The 20,278-nt window shown below is 38.8% G+C and overlaps 1 protein-coding gene across 1 annotated transcript in view; it reads left to right on the forward strand.

Annotated features, from left to right (window-relative positions):
- SLC22A15 (solute carrier family 22 member 15) overlaps positions 1 to 17,995 on the forward strand; it is a 37,618-nt gene extending 19,623 nt beyond the window's left edge. The window contains exons 7-12 of the mRNA XM_042868085.1: positions 912 to 1,052; positions 1,799 to 1,884; positions 2,279 to 2,399; positions 3,346 to 3,418; positions 9,303 to 9,491; positions 11,625 to 17,995. Coding sequence (XP_042724019.1) covers positions 912 to 1,052; positions 1,799 to 1,884; positions 2,279 to 2,399; positions 3,346 to 3,418; positions 9,303 to 9,491; positions 11,625 to 11,711 — 697 coding nt within the window. The 3' untranslated portion in view covers positions 11,712 to 17,995. The remainder of the gene's footprint in view (positions 1 to 911; positions 1,053 to 1,798; positions 1,885 to 2,278; positions 2,400 to 3,345; positions 3,419 to 9,302; positions 9,492 to 11,624) is intronic.
- Positions 17,996 to 20,278: the final 2,283 nt, after the last annotated feature.

A 20,278-nucleotide genomic window follows, 5' to 3' on the forward strand; every position in this document is an offset into this window, starting at 1 on the left:
GAATCGGCTAATCCTGCACGTTGTACATTGTCTCAACCTTTATTTTTAGGGGTCCCTATTGTAGTATTTCCTCAGTATATTTCTAAAGTTAAGCCATTTTTACAATTTAGTTCTGAGATATTTTGTCTTTGTGTTTCACTTGTGCTTTTCGAGGCGTAGAGCTGTTGAGAGCTGTATATTCCCTCCTGGCCCTCAAAGGCTGCTGGGATTAGTCATGCTGTCATCCTCTTTGGTTCCATGCTACGCATCCATACTTTCAATCATTTGGATTATTTCTTGTGTTTTGTGTTTTAGGAGCCTGTTAGTAGGTTGGTGGCCTACCTTATTTAATGCGTATTTCCTAAAAGAAAGTGCTACCTGAGGTTGCCAGTGCTAGCAGTTGCTGTAGTATAGAGCAGGAACCTAAGACACTACTTTTAGTCACTAGCAGAAATGTACTTTTGGATAATTACTTATTTTGGTTTGTTCTGTTCATCCAGATGCTTTTATAATGCACGTTTTTGGGAAGAGGTATTAAGAAAAAAACAAATGACTTTTTTTTTTTTCAGCTGTCAGCGTAAGTCTATACTTCTGTTGCTTTTCCAAATATTTAGTGCAGAACAGTCAATTTTCTGTTCTGTAAATGAGAATTAGGAGATTGCCTTGTTGATTTACTGCAGAATGAATTGGCAATGTGTTCCTTTTTTCTCTGTAGAGAATTCATTCAGGGTCACAAAAGAGAAATGAAAATCAGAATCTGGAAATGGATAGAACTGGACCAGGATGTAGAAATTAGAGGAAGGTAGAAAAAGGCCTGCTATCTAAAACACTATATATAAATTGATACTACACTGTACCAGATGAGTGCTTTGATATGGCTGACAAAGTTCCAGCTCTGATTTTACTTATTTTTTCACCCCTATCTTTTACAGGTTTGTGTGCAGCTTGGTTTATTACGGTCTTACCCTTAATGTGGGTGATTTAGGTGGAAACATTTATGCCAATTTAGCCCTATCAGGATTGATAGAAATCCCAGCATACCCAATCTGTATTTACTTGATTAACCAAAAATGGTAAGTATGAAATTCTATTAATGTGTTTAGCATTTTCTTTTTTTTTATATAAAATACAAGTTTCTTTCAAATTGTATCTCCTAGCCCACAGACATTGCATGGAACTTTCTGCTTTCCTATTTCCAGTTCATTATATTCTCTTGAGAAATGATTTTTTATTTGAAAGTGCTGCTGGTAGATCTTCACCTCCAATAAGGTTTAAGTTGTTGCTCAGTAACTCATTCTTGTATGGCTCAAAGATAAAGATGATTGTCAGTAGAATTAGCTGTGCTGACTCTATCCTGACACAAGATGGCATGATTCCCACCTGTCTTGTAACTCCCATTTTGTTAGGTCAAAGATGCTACAACTAAATTCAGCAGCTGAAACTGTTGTGTGATGTAATTTTACAGCTGCTGCAGAAGCGTAAGAGCAGAGCTGTTGATTCTGACTCTTAGCCCTTTCCTGAGCTGTTGTACTCCAGACATTGTCTTACTTTTTTTGTGTGTGTGTAATTCACTTTCCAATCTCTTTTCCAAAGTCTCTTGAGAAGCTTTACACACATGCACACAGTGGGAAGGAAATAAAAATCCTTGAGATTGTGAGCTACAGCATGAAGACTTCTCAGTGCTCATTTTGTTGAGAGCAGCAGAAAATTTTTAAAGCAGTGGGAGAGGGGGTGTTTGTGGTGATAGCATTTGATATTTCTGCAAATGGAGACAAGGTGAATGTAGAAGCTTCATTGGTTATCCTTTTTTGGACACCAGGTTTGGTCGAAAGAGAACACTGAGCGCGTTTCTGTTCCTGGGAGGATTGGCTTGTCTTATTGTCATGTTTCTTCCTAAAAAGAAAGGTAAATGTTTCCTTTTGTTTCTGGAATACTTAGTAAGAAGTTGCAAAACTCCTTACCCAAAAGCCTAAGAATTTTTGCTTGTCAGTGCAGTAGGCTTGTACTTAAAAGCCACAGAAGCTAAGCCATAAGTAGCAATTTCCCTAGGATCTTAAGAAAATCTTGTTGGAAAAAATGTGGGTTTGAACTCATCTTTGGATTCTGTCCTACACTTCCACTTTAATCACAACAGTCACTCCTTTCCAGTGTTTCTGAAGTAATTCCAAGAAATGATGTTTTTTGGGGTATCTCCATTATCCAAATGAGCTGTCAGTATAAATACACATGCAACTTGTAGGTATCTCTCCAAGTGAAAGGCTGTTCCAAAAGAACCTAAGTGACACATTTTCTCTATCAGATACTGGAGTTTTTGCAGTGGTGAACAGTCGCTCACTTTCTTTGCTGGGAAAACTGACAATCAGTGCTGCATTTAACATTGTCTACATCTACACGTCAGAACTTTATCCCACAGTGATCAGGTAATGCAAGTTAATTTTAAGATTTTCATTTTTCTGGTTCTTTTCCCTGATCACCTGTTACTTCTCTTTTTCTAATAATTACATTTCATTTGAGATTTTCGCTTAACGTACAATGATTACCTGTATGGCCTTGTATGTATTGAACTTTCTTTTCTCTTATCCTCACCTCCATCTCCCTCAAATGTGCAGTGTTCTCTTCAGAGTAACTGTATTCTCCATAATAATAAAACAGACCTTTTGGGTGCTTAGTGTTCTCACAGCCTTCTCTTCACTAATGAGGATAACGGTAGTATTGCTGACCAACAACATCTGTGGGTTCTTCAGTGCTTTATAAACCAGACAATTGTTGGTATTTGTGCTTCCTCAACAAGCAATGTTGAAGATGCAACCAGTCAGTAAGCTTTGTGAAAGCAATTTGGCGCTTCGAAGGCAGAAGTTCCCTGTGCTTGTGGTGACTGAGTAGATAAAGGCATCTATTATACAGGTGCAATTTTTAATACATGTATTTGTTTGCCAGCTATCACTGTTAGTGGCTAGACATCATTGAAACTGTCCTGTAAAGCTGTTCTCCTCTGTTGGGTGAATCTGCTGATTTGGATAAAGGAATTTAGCCAGAGTTTCAGGAAGAGATAAGATGCAATGACTGAAATCACACCTTTTTTTTCTTTTTTTTGTCATCTTAAATGTATGCATATGTTAGAATTCTGAACGTGCAGTGGATTTGTGCATTTCTCAGGATACAAAGCATATGATTTCATTCCTTCTTTCAGGTGTTTTCGTTTAGATTTCACTTTTTGTTCCAGTTGATATGGCCAGAATCATGAGTGAAACTTTTTTGTTGTCTTTTTTAAAAACCCTTTCCTGCACTTCTATCTTCTTGTACTTTAAAATTTTAGTTTTTCATGTGCAAATGTGACTAATTAATGATTTTTTTGTTTCTTCTTAGGAATGTTGGAATGGGTGCCTGCTCCATGTTTTCCCGTGTTGGTGGAATCATTGCTCCTTTTGTCCCTTCATTGGTTTGTCTGAACTTGCTATTTTAAGTACATTTTTGTTCTGCGGTTCCGATGATTCAGAAGCTTGCAGAAGTGGGAATATTTGGGTAAACTGTGTATAGAAAATAATCTGTAAATTAGGTGTCTTGGCAGTGTTATGATAAGTTAAAGGCATTATGATATAATCTGTAATTAGACAGAAAATCCCAGTGTTTAACTCAGAAGATACTTCAGGATTTTGAAATCCTGCCCCTGAATTTCAGCAGTATTGTCATTTGAAAGCAAAAAAAAAAAAAAAAAAACCAAAACAACAAATTGTTCCCAAATTTAGACCATAAGCCAGCAATAACTAAAGATTTACTGCATCAAGGTGATAAAGCATAAGAACTCACTGCTCTTCTCAGGAGCTCATATTTTTGAGTGGAAACTCATTTTACTGTTGCTGTGCTTCACTGAATCCGTACATTATAATAGTCAGTAAATGGTTTATATTTCAGTAAGTGCAGACCTGAGATACTTTAAGCTTCTGAGAACAAATCTTACAGCAGTCTGTCAAGGCAAAGAGAAATTCTCAAGAAACAAATATGAAGATGATACTGTTCCCTTATGTTCATAGGCACTGTGTGCTTATATGTAAAATAGAGTTCAGGGTTCTTTACTGGTACAAACCGCTTGGTGAGGTCTAGTGAGTATTTCTTTAATATGACACGGATTTCATATGTAATAACTTTTCTCTTTGCCGTCTGCCATCTTACTATGGCATGCAGAAAGCTGGTAGGAGGATAGATGAGCACACTGGACATTTTTTTTCCATAGAATGAAACATAAAGTAGGTGAGAGTGTCTTCAGCGCAACAGTGGGCAAAGCCAAAGCTGGTACAGATCTCCCAGGTAGATTTAATGGACTGCTTTTATGTAGCAATGGGGGGAATCCATTATGTGGTATGTCATGGACATTTGGCACTGAAAGAGACAAATATTTAATCATCATGTTTTGAAAGGGTCCAAGGAAAGTCAAAATAGCTCTTTTTAAAGAACAAATGAGCATTGATTTGTGGGAAGAATTAAGGTTTTCATCGGAATTTCTTAAACTACTTGAATGTATTTTCCAATAGCTCTTTTCTGTGAATCATATACAAAGAGTTGCAATGGAGAAAAGTTAATTGCTGAGCTAAGAGATGAAATGTTCTCTTGTATTTCATTTTTTTTTCAGTTTAGAATTGCCTTTTCACTATAGAAAATGAGTTTTTGAAACCGTGCTATACTCCTGTATTTTTTTTTTTTTAGATAAGCATTCTTCTGAAAGTGAATATATACATTTTTGAGCTATATTGAAGATGATTCATATTTTTGCACAAAGCTGCATGAAGTATAGTTCTACTTTTAACAAAATGTATAAAGAGGAACAGGCTTTAAAGGTGATCTGCCAGCATCATTGGGTTGTTGGGGTGATGGCAGAAAGGCCAAAGCTCAGTTGAAACTCAAACCTAGCAAGGAGCATAAATACAGATTCTGTCAGTCAAAGGACATATAGTGTTTAGCTCATTGTTGAATGGAAGAGATAGCCTATTGGTGGATGAGATGGAATAAGATGAAGTGCTTAACACTTGCTTTAGTCTACACAGGCAAAGCCTGACCCCAAGCCTCTGTGCATATCAGCACAGTTTAGGAAGCAGAGGGCCAGGCAGCAGTGGAGGAGCAGTAGGTTCATGAACCCGGAGAGAAGCTGAAAGCTTTCCAGTCCGTGGGATAGGAATTACCAAGTGGTGGTGAAAGAGTTGGCTATGCTAGTGAGCCAAGTGTCTGTCTGAAAACTCATTGTAGTAGATGGAGGTCACTGATTACTAGGGGGAAAAATGCTAATACTAATGCTAAATACTGTGCATGTCTTTAAGATGGATCAGAAAGTGAATCCAGGTAATTTTCTGCTGATCAGCTCTAACTCAGTCCCTGGGAAGATCAAGGATATGGCCTCACAGAGTTTGTTTCCAAGCATGTTAAGGCTGAGAAGGTAATTGGGAACAGTTAGCATGAATTTACTAGGGAAAGTTAATTCTCTGACAGTTTGGTAGTCAGCCATTCTATCACAGAACATAATGTGGATAAAGAAATGGAGAAGAGAGAAAGCATTTTGGCACTGTCCCACAGCATTTTTGTTTGAAGGAAGATTGGATGGATTTGAATGTTCCATGGACCATCCTCCTCATATTTGTTCTAAATGCAAAGGAGCATTTAACACAACAAATGATAAAGCTTAAATCCAGGGGGACCTTTTGGGCCAACAGAAACCCCATGAAGGCCAGCAAGAAGTGTAAAATTCTCTTTCTGGTTTGGGCTAATCACAGGGCTTGTATAGGCTGATCAACTGAGTAGCAGCTTTGCTGGAAAAGACCCAGGGGTTGCAATTGTATGGCAAGTTAAACGACAGCTAGCAGTGTCCTCACTGAAAAAAGGCAAATGTCACACTGAGCTGTATCAGGCCTATGTCAGTGCATGATCTGCAGATCAAGTTTATGGTCTCTCAGTTCTAGAAAGATATGGAAAAAATCTGGAGAGAGTCCAGAACATGGCAACAGATGATGAGGGACCTAGAACATATAGTTTCAGGTGACATCTGAAAGAATTGTGTTATAAGGGTTAGTGGCCACAGGTTGCAATTTGAGGGTTACAAATAAGATGCATAGAAAACTTTCTTTTCCTCTCTGAGAGGCTTAATATAGCCCTGGAGTGGTTCTCTCAGATGGGAGAAATCTCCATCCTTGGAGTTTTCAATGGCTACACAATGCTATGGTTGACATGGTTACAACCAACACAAGACCCTGCTTTGAATTGGTGGTTGGGCTAGATGACACCTAGAGATTTCTTCCAGTCAGCGTGTCTTTGTGTGATATATCTCTCTACTACAAAACGATGTAACATTTCATCTAAAGGAATGTATTATGGGCAAGAATTGAGTACAAGTTCAGCTGGCATTTCTTTTAAAGTCCATTTCAAAATCTATATGGCTTTGATAGTACTGCTAGAAGCTGTCATGGTTTTGTCTGAATTTTATCCATACTGGCTTCTGTTGATTCTGTATTTTGGATTCTAGATGAAAATGGTGATGTTAACACTGATCTTTTAGTTGTTACCAAGCGCTGCTTGCATAGTCAAGGACTTTCAGCTTTTCATGCTGCCCTGCCAGCAATGGGACTTTGGAGTGCACAAAGAACTGGGAGGGGACAGAGCCAGAACAGCTGGCCCAAATGGCCCAAAGGGATATCCCATACTGTATGACGTGATACCCAGCAATAAAAGCTGGAGTAAAGGAGAAGGAAGGTGAAGGGTCTTTTGGACTGATGGCATATGTCTTCTCCAGAAACTACTGCGTGTGTGTTAACCTCTGCTTTCCTGGACATGGCTGAACATGTGTTCTCATGATGTTACTATTCTGATTGTCTCCCCATCCCACCTGAAGAGAGTGAACAAGCAGGTGTGGTGCTTAGCTCCCTGCTGGGTTTAAATCACAACAGATACAATTGACAATACTGCTAAGAGAGAACAAATTTGGTAATTTTTACAGTAAAGGTAAAGCACAGAATGGTTAAGGTTGAAGGGATCTTTGGAGGCTGTCTGGTCCATCTGTTCCACCTCCTAGCCCTTGGCTCAAGCAAGGTCACCAAGAGCCACTTTCCTAGGATTGTGTCTGGACAGCTTTGGATTATCTCTGAGGTTGGAGATTTCATCCCCTCTCTGGTCAACCTGTGCTGGTGCTTGGTTGTGCTCATAGTAAAAGTATTTCCCAGTGCTCAGAGGGTACCTCCTGTGTTTCTGATTTTTACCCGTTTGTCTTGCCGTGTCAGTTGGCACAACTGGACACAGCCTGGTTCCATCTCTTTTGCACCTTCCCTTCATGTATTTACATGCCACTCTGAAAGTAATGCCTCCGATTTATTTCCATGAAAACAGCAACAGATACAAAGAGCACAATCACACTATTTAATAGAGTACATTCTCAGCTACAAAACACGATTTTTAACATAGTCACCACCGTTAGCTGTGCATTTTTGCCAGCGATGAACAAGAGCCTGAACACTGTGTTTATGAAAAATCTGCACTGGCAGAAGTGGCCTACTATTTCACAGCTGCTGTGTCAGTGCTAGGAAAATGTTGTCCATCTTTCATTGGCCCAAATAGATGGAGTCAGAAGGTGCCAAATCTGGACTGTACGGTGGGTGTGGTAGGACAGTACAGCCAGGATTGCCAATGTGTTCCATAGCCATCAAACTGTTATGGGGCCTGGTGTTTTTGTGTTGCAAGAGAAAGGCTGTCTTCTCTGCCATGACTCTGGAAGTCTGAGCCTTCAATTTAGTCAGCATTGCAATGTATTGATCAGAGCTGATGCTTTGTCCAGGTTCCAGGAGATCCTGGAGAACCATCTTTTTTTTATTATTCTGAAAGACAGTGTGCATCACTTTACCCACTAAGGGCTTGAACTACTTTTTCAATGGGGAAATTTGCACATCGCCACACCACTGATTCCCGTTTTGATTCTGGCTCATAGTGATGACACCACATCTTGTCACCAGTTAAGATGCAATCCAGGAATCAATCGCTTTCAACCTCATATTTGTTCAGTAGGTCCTGACAAACTTGCATCTGGTGTTCATTCTGTTCTTGTGTGAGCATTTGTGGGATCAACCAGACACAAACTTTGCAATATTCCAGTGTTGCTGCTGTTGTTTCCAGCACACTGGTGTTCAGCTCTGTATGCTGGTCTCTGGTTGTAATCTGCCAGCTCATGCAGATGAGCCAATTGAGATTCTCTTCATTTTTGTGTTGCGACAGCTGTGTATGACCATCCAGAACGTGGTTTGTCTTTCATGTTGCTGTTGCCACTGCTGAAATGCAACACCCACTGCCTCACTGTGCTCACTTCTTTCTGTTTGATCTCCATAAATGTTCATCAACTGTTGATGAATGTCAGTGGGTGCCTTCTTTTCCTGCATGGAAGAATTCAATGACACCCCTTTGCTTCATCTGCACTTTCATGTCAGATGCCACTTGGTCAGACTGCCCATCTGCTGCCAACAGCAGAGAAATGTAACAGAATAGTGGCAGGAAGGTTCAACTTCTATTGCTATACAATCAACATCTGCTTCTCTGCTCTTGTGAGGCCCCATCTGGAGTACTGTGTCCAGGTCTGGAGCCCCCAGTACAAGAATGACAGCTGTTGGAGGTCTGGACCTGGCTGTCCAGAGAGGTTGTGGATGCCCCGTCCCTGGAGGTGTTCAAGGCCAGGTTGGATGGGACCCTGGGCAGCCTGGTCTGGTATTAAATGTGGAGGTTGGTGGCCCTGCCTATGGCAGAGAGGTTGGAGGTTCATGATCCTTGAGGTGCATTCCAACCCTGGCCATTCTGTGATTCTGATGTTATGGGCCAGTGTAATAAAATAGGAGATATTACTTTTGGAGTAGCCCTCGTGTGTTGATAAAATCCTCCTGTACCTTGTATAACCTAAATAGATCCAGCTGTTTCAGCCTTCTCTTGTATGTGAGATGCTCCAGTCCCATTATCACCTTTATGTCTCTTTGTTGGATTCTCTCTTGTACTGGACAGCCCAGAATTGGATACAGAACTCCAGGCATAGCCTCACCAGTGCTGAGTAGAGGGTGAGGTTCACCTTTCACAATCCAGGATACTATTAGCCTTTCTTTCTTTTCTTTTTTTTTTTAGTAAGCACACTGAGGGCTAACCTTCAGATTTTGTAACTTGAATATGAGCATAAAAGTTTCAAGGGTATGAGTTCATTATATTCCTGAGAATTGTCACTTGGAGTGATTGTAAAGGTTAACTGTTTGAGTATGCAGCATGCACTAACTGGAACCAATCTACTTTCTACTGATAATTCTCTCTGCTTTTGATTCTAGAAATCTGTGCAGTGGTCTCTGCCTTACATTGTATTTGGAGCAACTGGTTTATTGTCTGGGCTCTTAAGTTTATTGTTGCCTGAAACCTTGAACAGCCCTCTGCTAGAAACTATTTCAGACCTACAGATATGCTCATACTGGAGACTGGGGGATGAAGCCATGTCACTGCAAACCCTAGATGGCTCGCAGGTATTTTATTATTAATAATTCTTTTCCCTAGCATTTCAACTTTCAGCTTGCACGTCCCACTCTGAATTCTCTAGGATAGTAATTTTTGGCCTGTGGAGAATAGGTCCTAGGATAGTCCTAGAATAGGAGATGCTTAAGATAGCTCAGTAACCTTACTATCCCATCTGAATTGTTCCATGGAAATGCAGGCTGAAACATAACTGGGTTAATTTATCCCTTTGGGGCCGAAAGCATGGACTTTTTTGGGGGCTGGATGAAGGACTTGACTCTTAAGACAGATTGCTATGATATGCTTCATATACAGCTGGCCATTGACATTTCTGAGAAGTGGTAGATGTTAAGGAAAATTCTTGCTAGCAAAACAAGTCTATCATATGAATCTCAGAATTGCACAGAATCATAGGGGTTGGAAGGGACCTCCAGAAATCATCGAGTCCAACCATATATTGATGTCAAGTTTGTACCAGCTATTATTTTGGTAATTACATTATTATTGCATCTTAACCTAGATGGCTTACTAACAGAAAGTGATTCTAGCAAGCAGTACAGTTGTTTTAATTCAGAGGAGGGGAAAAACATCATTTTTTTCCTGCTAGCCTAATAAGGTCAGTATCACCATTTGGGGGTGATGTACATCTATAAATATGCATGCAACTGGATTCACTTTCAAAACAGTCTTCTAAAGATTAAGTTTTCTGTCCTTGCATTTCTTCAGGCCTTCTAAAAATCTTGAACAAGATTATTTATTGTCATTTATATATGTATATAATAAATATAAAATAAATATAGACATAGAAATTATCTATATTATATATATATATATATATATATATATATATATATATAGTTTTATACGAAGAAAGTGCTGTTAAAATGGGAAGCTGTAAAACATTAACCCTATTTGACAAGGCCACAGTGAGGTCTGTGAAGCTGTTATTAGGAAGTGATAGAGTTTATTTGGCATATCCTGAATTTCCCCTGTGGAATCCGCTGTCCTTTTGTACCACTTTAAGGATAACATGCATTCTAGATGCCCAGAACTGAGGTTTTGTCCCTGTTAATGTACACAAATGTGATATTCAAGTTGGGTGGCATCCAGTGATGGTCTGATTCTCCTCAAATCATTTTAGAAATAAAAAAGAAGCATAACGTGATTCCCTTTATATCTTCTGACAGTTTCTAGTCCTCAAACTGTTTGAAATTCTTTTGCAGTTACACACATTGCCATAGCAAAACTCCACTGAAGACAGATCTAAAGCTACAGATTTCGCTTGTGTGGTTCTGTCAGTCAGGAGTATGATTTCCATTTCTGTTTTTCACCTACTTTCTCACCCTTCTTTGCATATGATTAGTCAGCCAGAAGTCTTAGAATAGATGTAAGCATAGTGGAAAAAATCCTAAATATTCATTTAAATTAAATGGAGTATGCTAGCAGTAGACTAATCATTACTTGGATAATCCATACTGGTTCAGTGGAAAAATGCCACAGCGGCAAAATAAAAATCAGTTAATTATAATAGTTGATTTTAGTTTGGGTAGGTGATATGAATTATGCTATTGAAAGGACTCCAGCTGGTGTAAATATGCCTGTCAGAGTTTATTTTCTGCCCATACAAACCCGTAATGTTTTTCCTTTTCCATAACACCTTTGTTTAATATCAGAGAGGGATCTTTTTAAATTTAACTTGCATAGAAAAATGCCCATGCTACACATGAAGAAGTAATAATTCAGAATGCAGAAACCTTTACCTGATCAAATGATCTTTGTGTTCTGAAGCTCTGTCTCCAGTTGCTCGCAGGAGAGTAGAGTCCTTGGGCTTAAGTGAAGAAAGCTGAGTAGACTGCCACTTCAGAACCATCCTAGCCATTTTCTCTCATGCATGGATTTTCTGTGGTATACTGATAGAGCCAGGAAAGTCCATCCAGTATAAGCCAACTCTTTCCAAGAGATTTTGAAGAATTAAAAGTACAAACAAATCTAGATTCACAAAGTGTTAACAGTGTATTGACTCGTCTTTTCTCTACCAATTCTCTACCAACCTTCTAATAGAGGTATAGTGCTTTGTGTTCATTTATTTTCAGATTTTTTTGATGGCTTCTTTGTTAACCAATTTACTTCATTTCTCTTTCTAGTCTGGAGACAAGGACTATTCTGCAGGAAGTGGAAGTGAAGATGAGGAATTCTATGATGCTAATGAAGAGACCCATATGATCAAGTAATGAAAAGAAGAAACACAGACTTGTTCTCTTTTTTTTTTTTTCTTCCTTGTCCAGTCAGTCCAGCTCTGAGATGAGAGTACTGGAAACCACCTATCAGGGAATGTAACTGGGCAAGTGCCTGTGTCTTTCCTGAGTAGGAAGGGAGTTTAAATACTGTTAAGATTAATTACACCACTGTTTCTTTTCATGTGAGACAGCCATTCAAATACTTGTGGGTAGGAATGAGAGAGAATGCACAGACTACATTTGAATGATAGCAAGGGAAGGATAATGCATTTCTGAAACAGAAAATTATCAACTATTTGTGCAGATCGTCGGTGCTTTTGTATTTTCAGAGGGTTGATTTTGAGTCATCCTAAACTGATGAACTTGAAAATGTTCACTTTTTTGGTTTTTGTGGAATGAAAGTGATTGCACAATATTTTGTGTGCTACCCCAGGAGGAACGAACTTATGAAATTGTATGTTAAAATGGCTTTTACATATTGAGTGGGGGAGAGGCAACTATCAACATAGAGTTTCTCCTTCAGGCATGTGGGCACCTGTGTAGAATTACAAGGTACAGCTGATCAGTTCATGGCCTATCGATGAACTTTGTGATGATGAAAGGCTGGGAAGAGTCCGTAACATCGTAGATATAGAGGATGTTGCTGATTTCTCTCTCCTCTATCGACCAAACATTCTCTTGGGCTGCCTTATGCATAGATTTGCCACATTTCCCACATCTCAGAACTGCTGTTTGTAGCTTTGCCTCCTTCTACTTTGTCTTCACTTTTCTATAAATATTAAAGCTTAGCAACTTCTCTGCCCGTGCAGTGAAGTAACTCTGTTTAAGGATGTAATTTCCTAAGTGGTACACAGGTGAGGTCTTTATCGCATACTGTGTAAGGTGAAGTGTGTTTTTAGGGTATTTAGCTCATTTCTATGGACCTATCTGCATCTTCATTTGTGGAAGAAATGTAAGCATTAAGGGACAAGAGGAGCCATGGGCTGCTGTTACATTTTGTAGGATTATTGCAGAAAGCTGCTAATATCTGTTTAAAATTCTTTTGCTCTTAAACTCTTTAAGCCAGTGTTTACTGGATTACTTGACCTTGTTGAGGAAGACAACTTCATTCTTTAGTTTACACTACACTTTGTTTAGTTAGAAGGATACAAAAATCTTGAAGTATGAGCAAGTGCAATGTTGTGACTAAAAAATAAGGCCTTAGGAAGATTCAACTTTTATCCTCTAACTACTTGCTTGCTATTTATTAAGATTGATTTCCATGAGTTGTTTGCTAGTTTTTATATTTGAGGTCACTAACAAAGTGAAAAGAGCTGTTGACCTTGTGAGACATTTTTGTATGTGAATAGTAGATTTAGAAAATGGAATTTAAAAAAAAAAAAAAAAAAAAAAAAAAAGAGTTGTCAGTTGAACTTATTGCAGTTAAACTGGGAAGTTCATTTACACTGAAAGGAAGTGAAACTGAACAGTATCTGAAGTTTACAGCTAGCTGCTTGACCTTTGTTCATTAGAACTATAGCACTGAGGAAAACGTAACTACCCTGCTTGGTGCAGCAGGCAGCCCAGAGGCTACAGAGTGCAGCATGTAGTACTCCCACTTGATCTGAATTTGATTCACACATTGGCTGTGGGTACAGTAGGGAACTTCAATCCCTGTAGAAAAAGTGTCTTCAGTTTTTCTTCCAGACTGCTGCATCATTGTTGTAGCAAGGGCACTTTCATCTTGGCTGGATATTTTTTCTGCCTATATTTGGCCCTTATGCCTGGTTGAAAATTTCTCTAAATAAGGTACTTGGAAAAGCATGGAATGTTGAGTATATTTATTCAAAAGATATTTTTAGTTCTGTGTTCACATTTTGAATTATGGATAGTTGGAAAAGCATCAGGTTTGGTTTCGTTGTTGATGACTTTTGAAGACATAAAGCCCGCTTACTTGAAAGCAAACAGTGGTAAGCCTGGCATTATTAGCATGCTGCCAAGATCCAGCACATTTTTTAGCTGCTTATTTTCCTCTCTTATATGGTATGTAGAGTAAGTTTCCCTGAGAGGCAGACAGGAACTGTTAGCCATTCTTTGTCCATAGTTTTTGTGTCATCTGCTACTGGCAACACAGGACATCATGTCCACACAGTGCTCAGTAGGAAGAGTAAGATGTGACAGTTCAGGTGGGGAGATTACTTTGCAGAACCTGAGTTGAATATTTGTGGTTCTTTGATTTTAATCAGTCTTCAACTTGTTATCAAACTTACTTCTCCATTCATGCACTTTTCTATTGTAAGTATAGATGTAGAAAATTCAAAAACGAGAGTGAAGAAAGTGTATTTTTTGTTTGATAAGTTACTGTACTTCATTTTAGAAATATAGGAATATTTTGTTTCAGCTGAAGGATGGAGTACTGATTACCTTTCCCACTCTTAGAGCTGCCTCTAATCATGCTCTCTGACATATAGTGTATCTAGGCATCTGTGCAATTTGCGAGCATGGTGGTAAATATGTCTGAAGAGCTCATGAGCAGCAGTACTGTTATTTGATGGTAGAAGTCAGTCTGGCCTGACATACTCAACGCCTGTGTCAGGAATGTCTATATGCAGCTGTTTACCAAACAGGACAGTTATTTTGAGTCTCACAGCTCGTATTTTGTTGCAAGATGTATTAAGTGAATGAAAGACCTGTGTAAGAAAACTTGTGACATCTGAGCATAGAATTGGAGTGTGAACAAGTTTATACAGAATTTTCCATGCCGTGTCTTTTTAATGCCTTGTCCAGTCTATGTTAACCTTAACCAGATTATCCAGGTGCTACAGTTATTTCAGTCTAATAGAGGTGTGCAGAATTTTCACCCTGACAGTCTGAATTTACTGAACTTTCTCATCTTATTTTGGTACTACTAGCTCCTGTTATCCTGGAAAAAAAGCTCTTGTGTTGCCTAATGGAGAGTAGATTTTTATTCTGCTCTAATTTATTGTAAGTGCCTGTATTATGAAAGGCTTTTTAATTTCCTCAATCAACTTGATATGGGACTGTGTGTAAAGTAACATCATAGAACTGAATGATGTATGTGCCAAAGACTGCTTTTGCTGGAAAGCAATGGTCCAATACTAGTTCTAGCTGCATTCATTTGGAATTCCTCCATGCAACCTGCCAAAACTGGTGCATACAAGCATCTCCAGAGCGTTAGGGGATGGAAAGTTACCTTTGCTTGTCTTTCCTTTTTCAGTTCAATTAAATATTTTGTGTTTTGTGAAAGGAGAAAGTGTAGGATTTGTAGAAGAGCTGAGTATGCACCTCTTGTCAATTAGAGAAATCTGCAGAGCCTGTTTGCTTCTGAGTTAGTAAGCTCATAGAATGGAGTACATTTAAACAATTGCCTGCCCATCTTCAATTACAAAAGCCTTTAGAGAATGATGATCTTTTACATGCAAGTTAATGCTCGCCAACACATCTGAGATGCTTGTATTACACCCGCTGCAGCAGGTAGGCAAGAAAATGTGGCAATAAGAACATCTTTGCCTATACTGGAACAGTTAACTTTTTCTGAAAGATATCCCAGGAGAAGTATCTAGTACATCCATGTTCAAACAAAATATTTTAAAATGATGGAAACTTGACTGGGAAACAGACATTTCTGATAGCAGCTTGCAGGGGAAAAAAATCATTGTTTCAAACTGGTTAAAAGCTTTCTAATATAGAACTGCTGTGTGGTTTGTAGTAAAAGAGTTTATTGCACTTCTGTGATGTCAAATATGACTCCAAATGACAGTTTTTCAGTACTAGACTCACCTCACTCCCCAGAGTTTAATCCAGTTCTCCATCTGTTCTTGTTAAAAATATGAAGGTCTTTTAGCAACCAGGAATATATTTTTCATATGGATATATTTGTTGCACTACTTTCCTTCTTGAATCTAATTTTACTTCCATTTTTTAAGCTACTACCTCCTTAAGTTGAGCTTTTTTGTCACTTCTGTATTTAATAGATTTTTAGATAATATAAAATATTTCCATTTTTTTTAATTTATGTAGTAATCCATGATTTAAACAGAAGGAAGACTTGTGCTTTTAAGAGTTTTATTTAAAGGCTTTTCAAAATTAGCTTAAAATGCTTATGCTTTTGGAGGACCAGAGTTATTGCACCTTTTAGAATCTGGGTTCTCTTGTTTGCACTGTTGTTAAGGGCAAAAAATTAAGGACAAGAAACTTTTATTTTTGTGCTAATCTCCATTGAGGGGATAACTTGAGGGGGAGGAAGTTTTGAGTTGGGAAATTTAACTTATTGCCAATTAAAGAGCTTCTATTTATTGCTGTTGGTATTGAGGCAGAGAAAAACAAATGGGGAGAGATGCTGCTTCTCTCTGGATGCTCTTCCATTGCCATCTTGGTGGTCTCCTGTCCCTTGGTTGGATATTACTCTTAGTTCCTTCAGCAAGGCAACAAGTAGCTTGGGAGATTAGGATCAGCACATCGTACTAGCTGTCATACTTGCTCCTTATTTCTTTCTCTGCTGCTCTACTGTGGGTTTCCTCACTGGATTCAGTGCCCTTTAGAGCTGCGTCTCCTTCTACGTCTCATCCTCTCAGCCCCTGCTTGGGCTACAGTTCTTTTTTGGCGTTTCTTCTACCCTGCTGTCACCCCTCTCCTATCCTGTGCTGGCATAGTCTTCTCTTATTTTTTTTTTTTTTCCTCCTCCTTCTATAAATATTGTCTTTTTCTCTTAAATATGCTTTTAAATATTTTAGATGTGCCACAACCTCCTTGGATTGTGTGGAACATTGGGATGAAATGGGTCAGTGCCTAATGACCGAAATAGGCAATGGGCCCAAACTGAAAGGCATGTGCATCTGCCTAAGCATATAGAAACACCTTTTTTCTTTTTCTTTTTTTTTCCTTTTTTTTTTTTTTTTTTTTTTTTTTTAATTTTTTTTACTGCTAGGATAACCTATCACTGCCACAGATTGACAGAGAGGTTATGGAGTTGTTGGCAGTGTTCAAAAGCCATCAAGACAAGGTCCAGGGCAACCAGCTGTATGGGACCCTAGGTGACCTCCACTACCAAAACTCTTGACAGGTGTGCCTAATACATGACTCCACAATGCTTTCTTTCAGATCGAGTCCTTAAAGGGCTGACAGTTACTACGAGCAAAACTTGGCACCATATTCCTTTTGTGTTTCTATCGTCTTAGGTCAAATAAATGAAACTCCTAAGGATATAAGCAGACATTTATAGCCAAGTTCTGTGTCTGGTTACATGTTTGCATTCTTACTGATTTCAGAAGACAGATCTTAGATTTCCACTTGACCAGAAGAACAGCCAAAGGGGTAAGCTTCCTTCTCTCTGCTTAAGCCTTCATCATCATGAAATCAAATCTTTCTGCAGTCTCTGTATCTTGTAGACATAAAGTCCTGGTTAGCCCAGAGGTGAGTAACAGAAAAGAGGCAGTACAGGGAATCGATTTTTGTTTGCAGCAGTGAATCAAATTGTAAATAGGTGGTGTGCATATTTTTAAATATTTCTGGGGGGGGACTTGAATACTGACTGTTACGAGCCTTCCAGCATTAAAACACAGACTGATAAATGTCAGAGTACTTCTTTAGTTGTATCCATGCGCTGTTGTTAATTCAAAGTTGTACTGATGAGAAGTCTCTGTTTAGAATACTTGATCTGAGAAGCCACAGTTAAGGCATCATGAGCTTTTCCATAATAGACCTTTTATGGGGTTATGTCCATGCATTCTGTGAACAGCTGTTGGGTCCATCACTTTTTAAGATGTTCTTTCCCGTAAGCAAGGGACCATAGCAACAAGTGTAGAAATATTCAGAGTAATTGCACTTACCTGTTTTGTTTTCTTAATGTATTTCCTATGCATACTGCCTTACCCATATGTACTGTGCTCCACTGGTGGTACTAAGGGTAAATATCAGGTTTTTAATTTATAATATATAACATGAATTTTTTAAAAATAATAATAATTCTGTAACATTAGGTATTTATTTCAAGACAGAGGAAGAGATGTTGCTAAGCCCAGGTGAATTTAATCAAAAGTTAATATTGGTGGTCTTTATTCTCAGTTAATTTCTGAACGGTTTTGATCACTTGAAATAAATATAATATTTTAAGATTTTTTTTGTAGAGGAAAGCTCACTTTTAGGTGACTAGTAACAGCTCTGATACTGCCTCTGACACATGTACCTTCATATAACGTCTTTGTAACTTATTTTGTGCCTTTTCTCCCCCGACACAAAATATCTCTCAATAAAAACAAACTCTTTTGGAACACTGTAAACCTATTTTATTGTACTGATTTTATTTGCCTGACCCTTTTGTTTTCTGGAGGGCACTGAAGCTATCTCATAATAGAACGGACATTTATAACGGATGCCACAGAAGAAAATTGACAAGGTGGAAAGCAGGTCAGTTTGGAATGGCAGTGCTACAAAGCGCCTGGGAAACTGGGACTGTCAGTACTAATCAATATATTCCACCATATCTATCACAAATCATTTCTAACAAAAACGGGCAGCAGTGGAATGTGAGAATCAATTTACTACCGGCTTCAGTTGGCGCTGATTGATGTTGAAAGACTGGAAACACTTTGGGGCTTTAGCATAACAAAGTATCTGTTGTTGTTGCTACTAACACTTGTGTTGGTAGAATAGACAAAAACACTAATTGGCATTTACACCTCTTTCTTCAAAGTGCTGTGCAAACACACGGAACTGTAGACTTTATCTTCGGGGGTTCTGCCTAAACGCTTTGGCAAGGAATAGCAGAATCTGAATGTTTGTTTTCATTACCTGAAAGAGAGGTGATAAATAGCCTAACTACCTTTCCCTCCTGTATCCAGTGATATTTATTCTCTGAATCCGAATAAATGGGAGCAGTGCTCTGTTTTAAAGAGCCGGTTAACAGAGCTTTCATATCTTTGTGTATTCCTTGTGAATTTAAACATTCTCCTTAAGTATCTAGAGGCTTGAGCAGATGCCAGAGCACTTCATATATGTCAGTACTTTAAAGTATATATGCTAAAGAAAACAAATGGTCTTGCATGATAGATAACATACCAGGTCTTCTGTTATGTTACATTTTACTCTTCCTCAAAGTGGAACTAAGAACAAAGATCCAACCAGATTCCCTGGTCACTCTTGAGGGCACAGGCCACTGCAAAAGCAATCTTTGCTATTGTATTCCTAACTGTAAAAACAGAAACATAGACCACACACAATTTAGAAGTCCTTGAAGCATTAAACAAATGCAAGACTTTCAATGAACTTCAAATGTTCAGCATTTGAATCAGCAGCCTTTCCAGAACAAATAATAAGGATCCAGGAAGCATACAACAGTATACAAATACACTGCGTGCTGTATTGCGTACTCATCAGTCTAAAGCTACCAGGCAGCCTATATTTTGTTCTCAATATTCCCAATTCTTGTGAACTTTACTCTTTCTTTCTGGTACTTGAGATGCATAGGATTTTAGTTCTGTTTTTACTTTTGCTGCTGTTTAACCATGGAATCAATTGAAAACCCTGGTTTTCAGAGGTATCTAGTTGCATGTTCTGCTCATTTCTTTCCATAGCCTTTTGAATTTGTAGTTCCCTCTCAGATTTGTTTCAACTACATATGCAGGGAGCCAGTGGCCTGAAGAATTTGGTCAGTTGTCATCTACGGAGTGCTTGTGTGAGCAGCTGTTGGGATTATTTACTTTCACACCAGCCCTTGGGCAGGGCAGATCACGCTGATGTACCTAGCCACACTGTGTTAAGTTGGAGTGCCATTAAATGCAGCTTTGCTCTCCTGCCCATTGTATGGGAACTGGCCATTTCTTGCTCTAACTGGAGCCTGTTTGATTACCGAGCAGTTGTATTGTGTTTTTTTGTTGAATCAAGATAAGGAAAAACAGGGTGAGACCAGGAAGAGGATGCAAATTACGTAGGAGAAGGATTGTGGTTCACATGGCTGTTTTGGTTTTTTGGCTAATGTAAATGGCCTTTGCCTTGTTGTGACGCTTTTGCTGTCCATAAATTTTCACAGTTGCGAGGGGACAACATCTCTGAATGCCATCAAATGGGAGGGGTGGAATTAAAGCGCACTCTTTTGAAAGGAGGGACGTTTTGATGTGTGTCCTTAGCAATGAGAGCCAGTGTAAATTGTGGTGGCAGAAGTAAGCTTTGCCTACCAGCTACCAAGCAGCTATCAGGCAAAACGCTCAGTCCTTCGAAGCACCAGGTTCATGTTTAAGCGAGGCGTTCACCACAGTAAACTTCTGCTGAATTGATGAGTTATTTCCTAGTATCACACTTGTGTGAAAAACTGAGCTCTGCCTTTTCCAGCATTGTCATCTTGCATCTTGTCGCTACGTAGGACAAGAGACAGGATGAACATTTGTGGCCGAATTATCTGTCTTGATGAATAAGTCTCTAATTCTGCTCGGTTACTCAAGAGCATTTTCAATGAACAATCCTTGCTCCAGGGAGGAGGGGGAAATCTCAACTTATTTATCAAACTTGCTAGCAGCATAGAATGCAATATCAAACTTGAAAAAGTGGTTCGCACATGACTTATTCTT

The sequence above is a fragment of the Lagopus leucura genome, unplaced genomic scaffold (genome assembly GCF_019238085.1).
Source record: "Lagopus leucura isolate 7727_CA_CO unplaced genomic scaffold, USGS_WTPT01 Super-Scaffold_100001, whole genome shotgun sequence".
Classification (NCBI taxonomy): domain Eukaryota; kingdom Metazoa; phylum Chordata; class Aves; order Galliformes; family Phasianidae; genus Lagopus; species Lagopus leucura.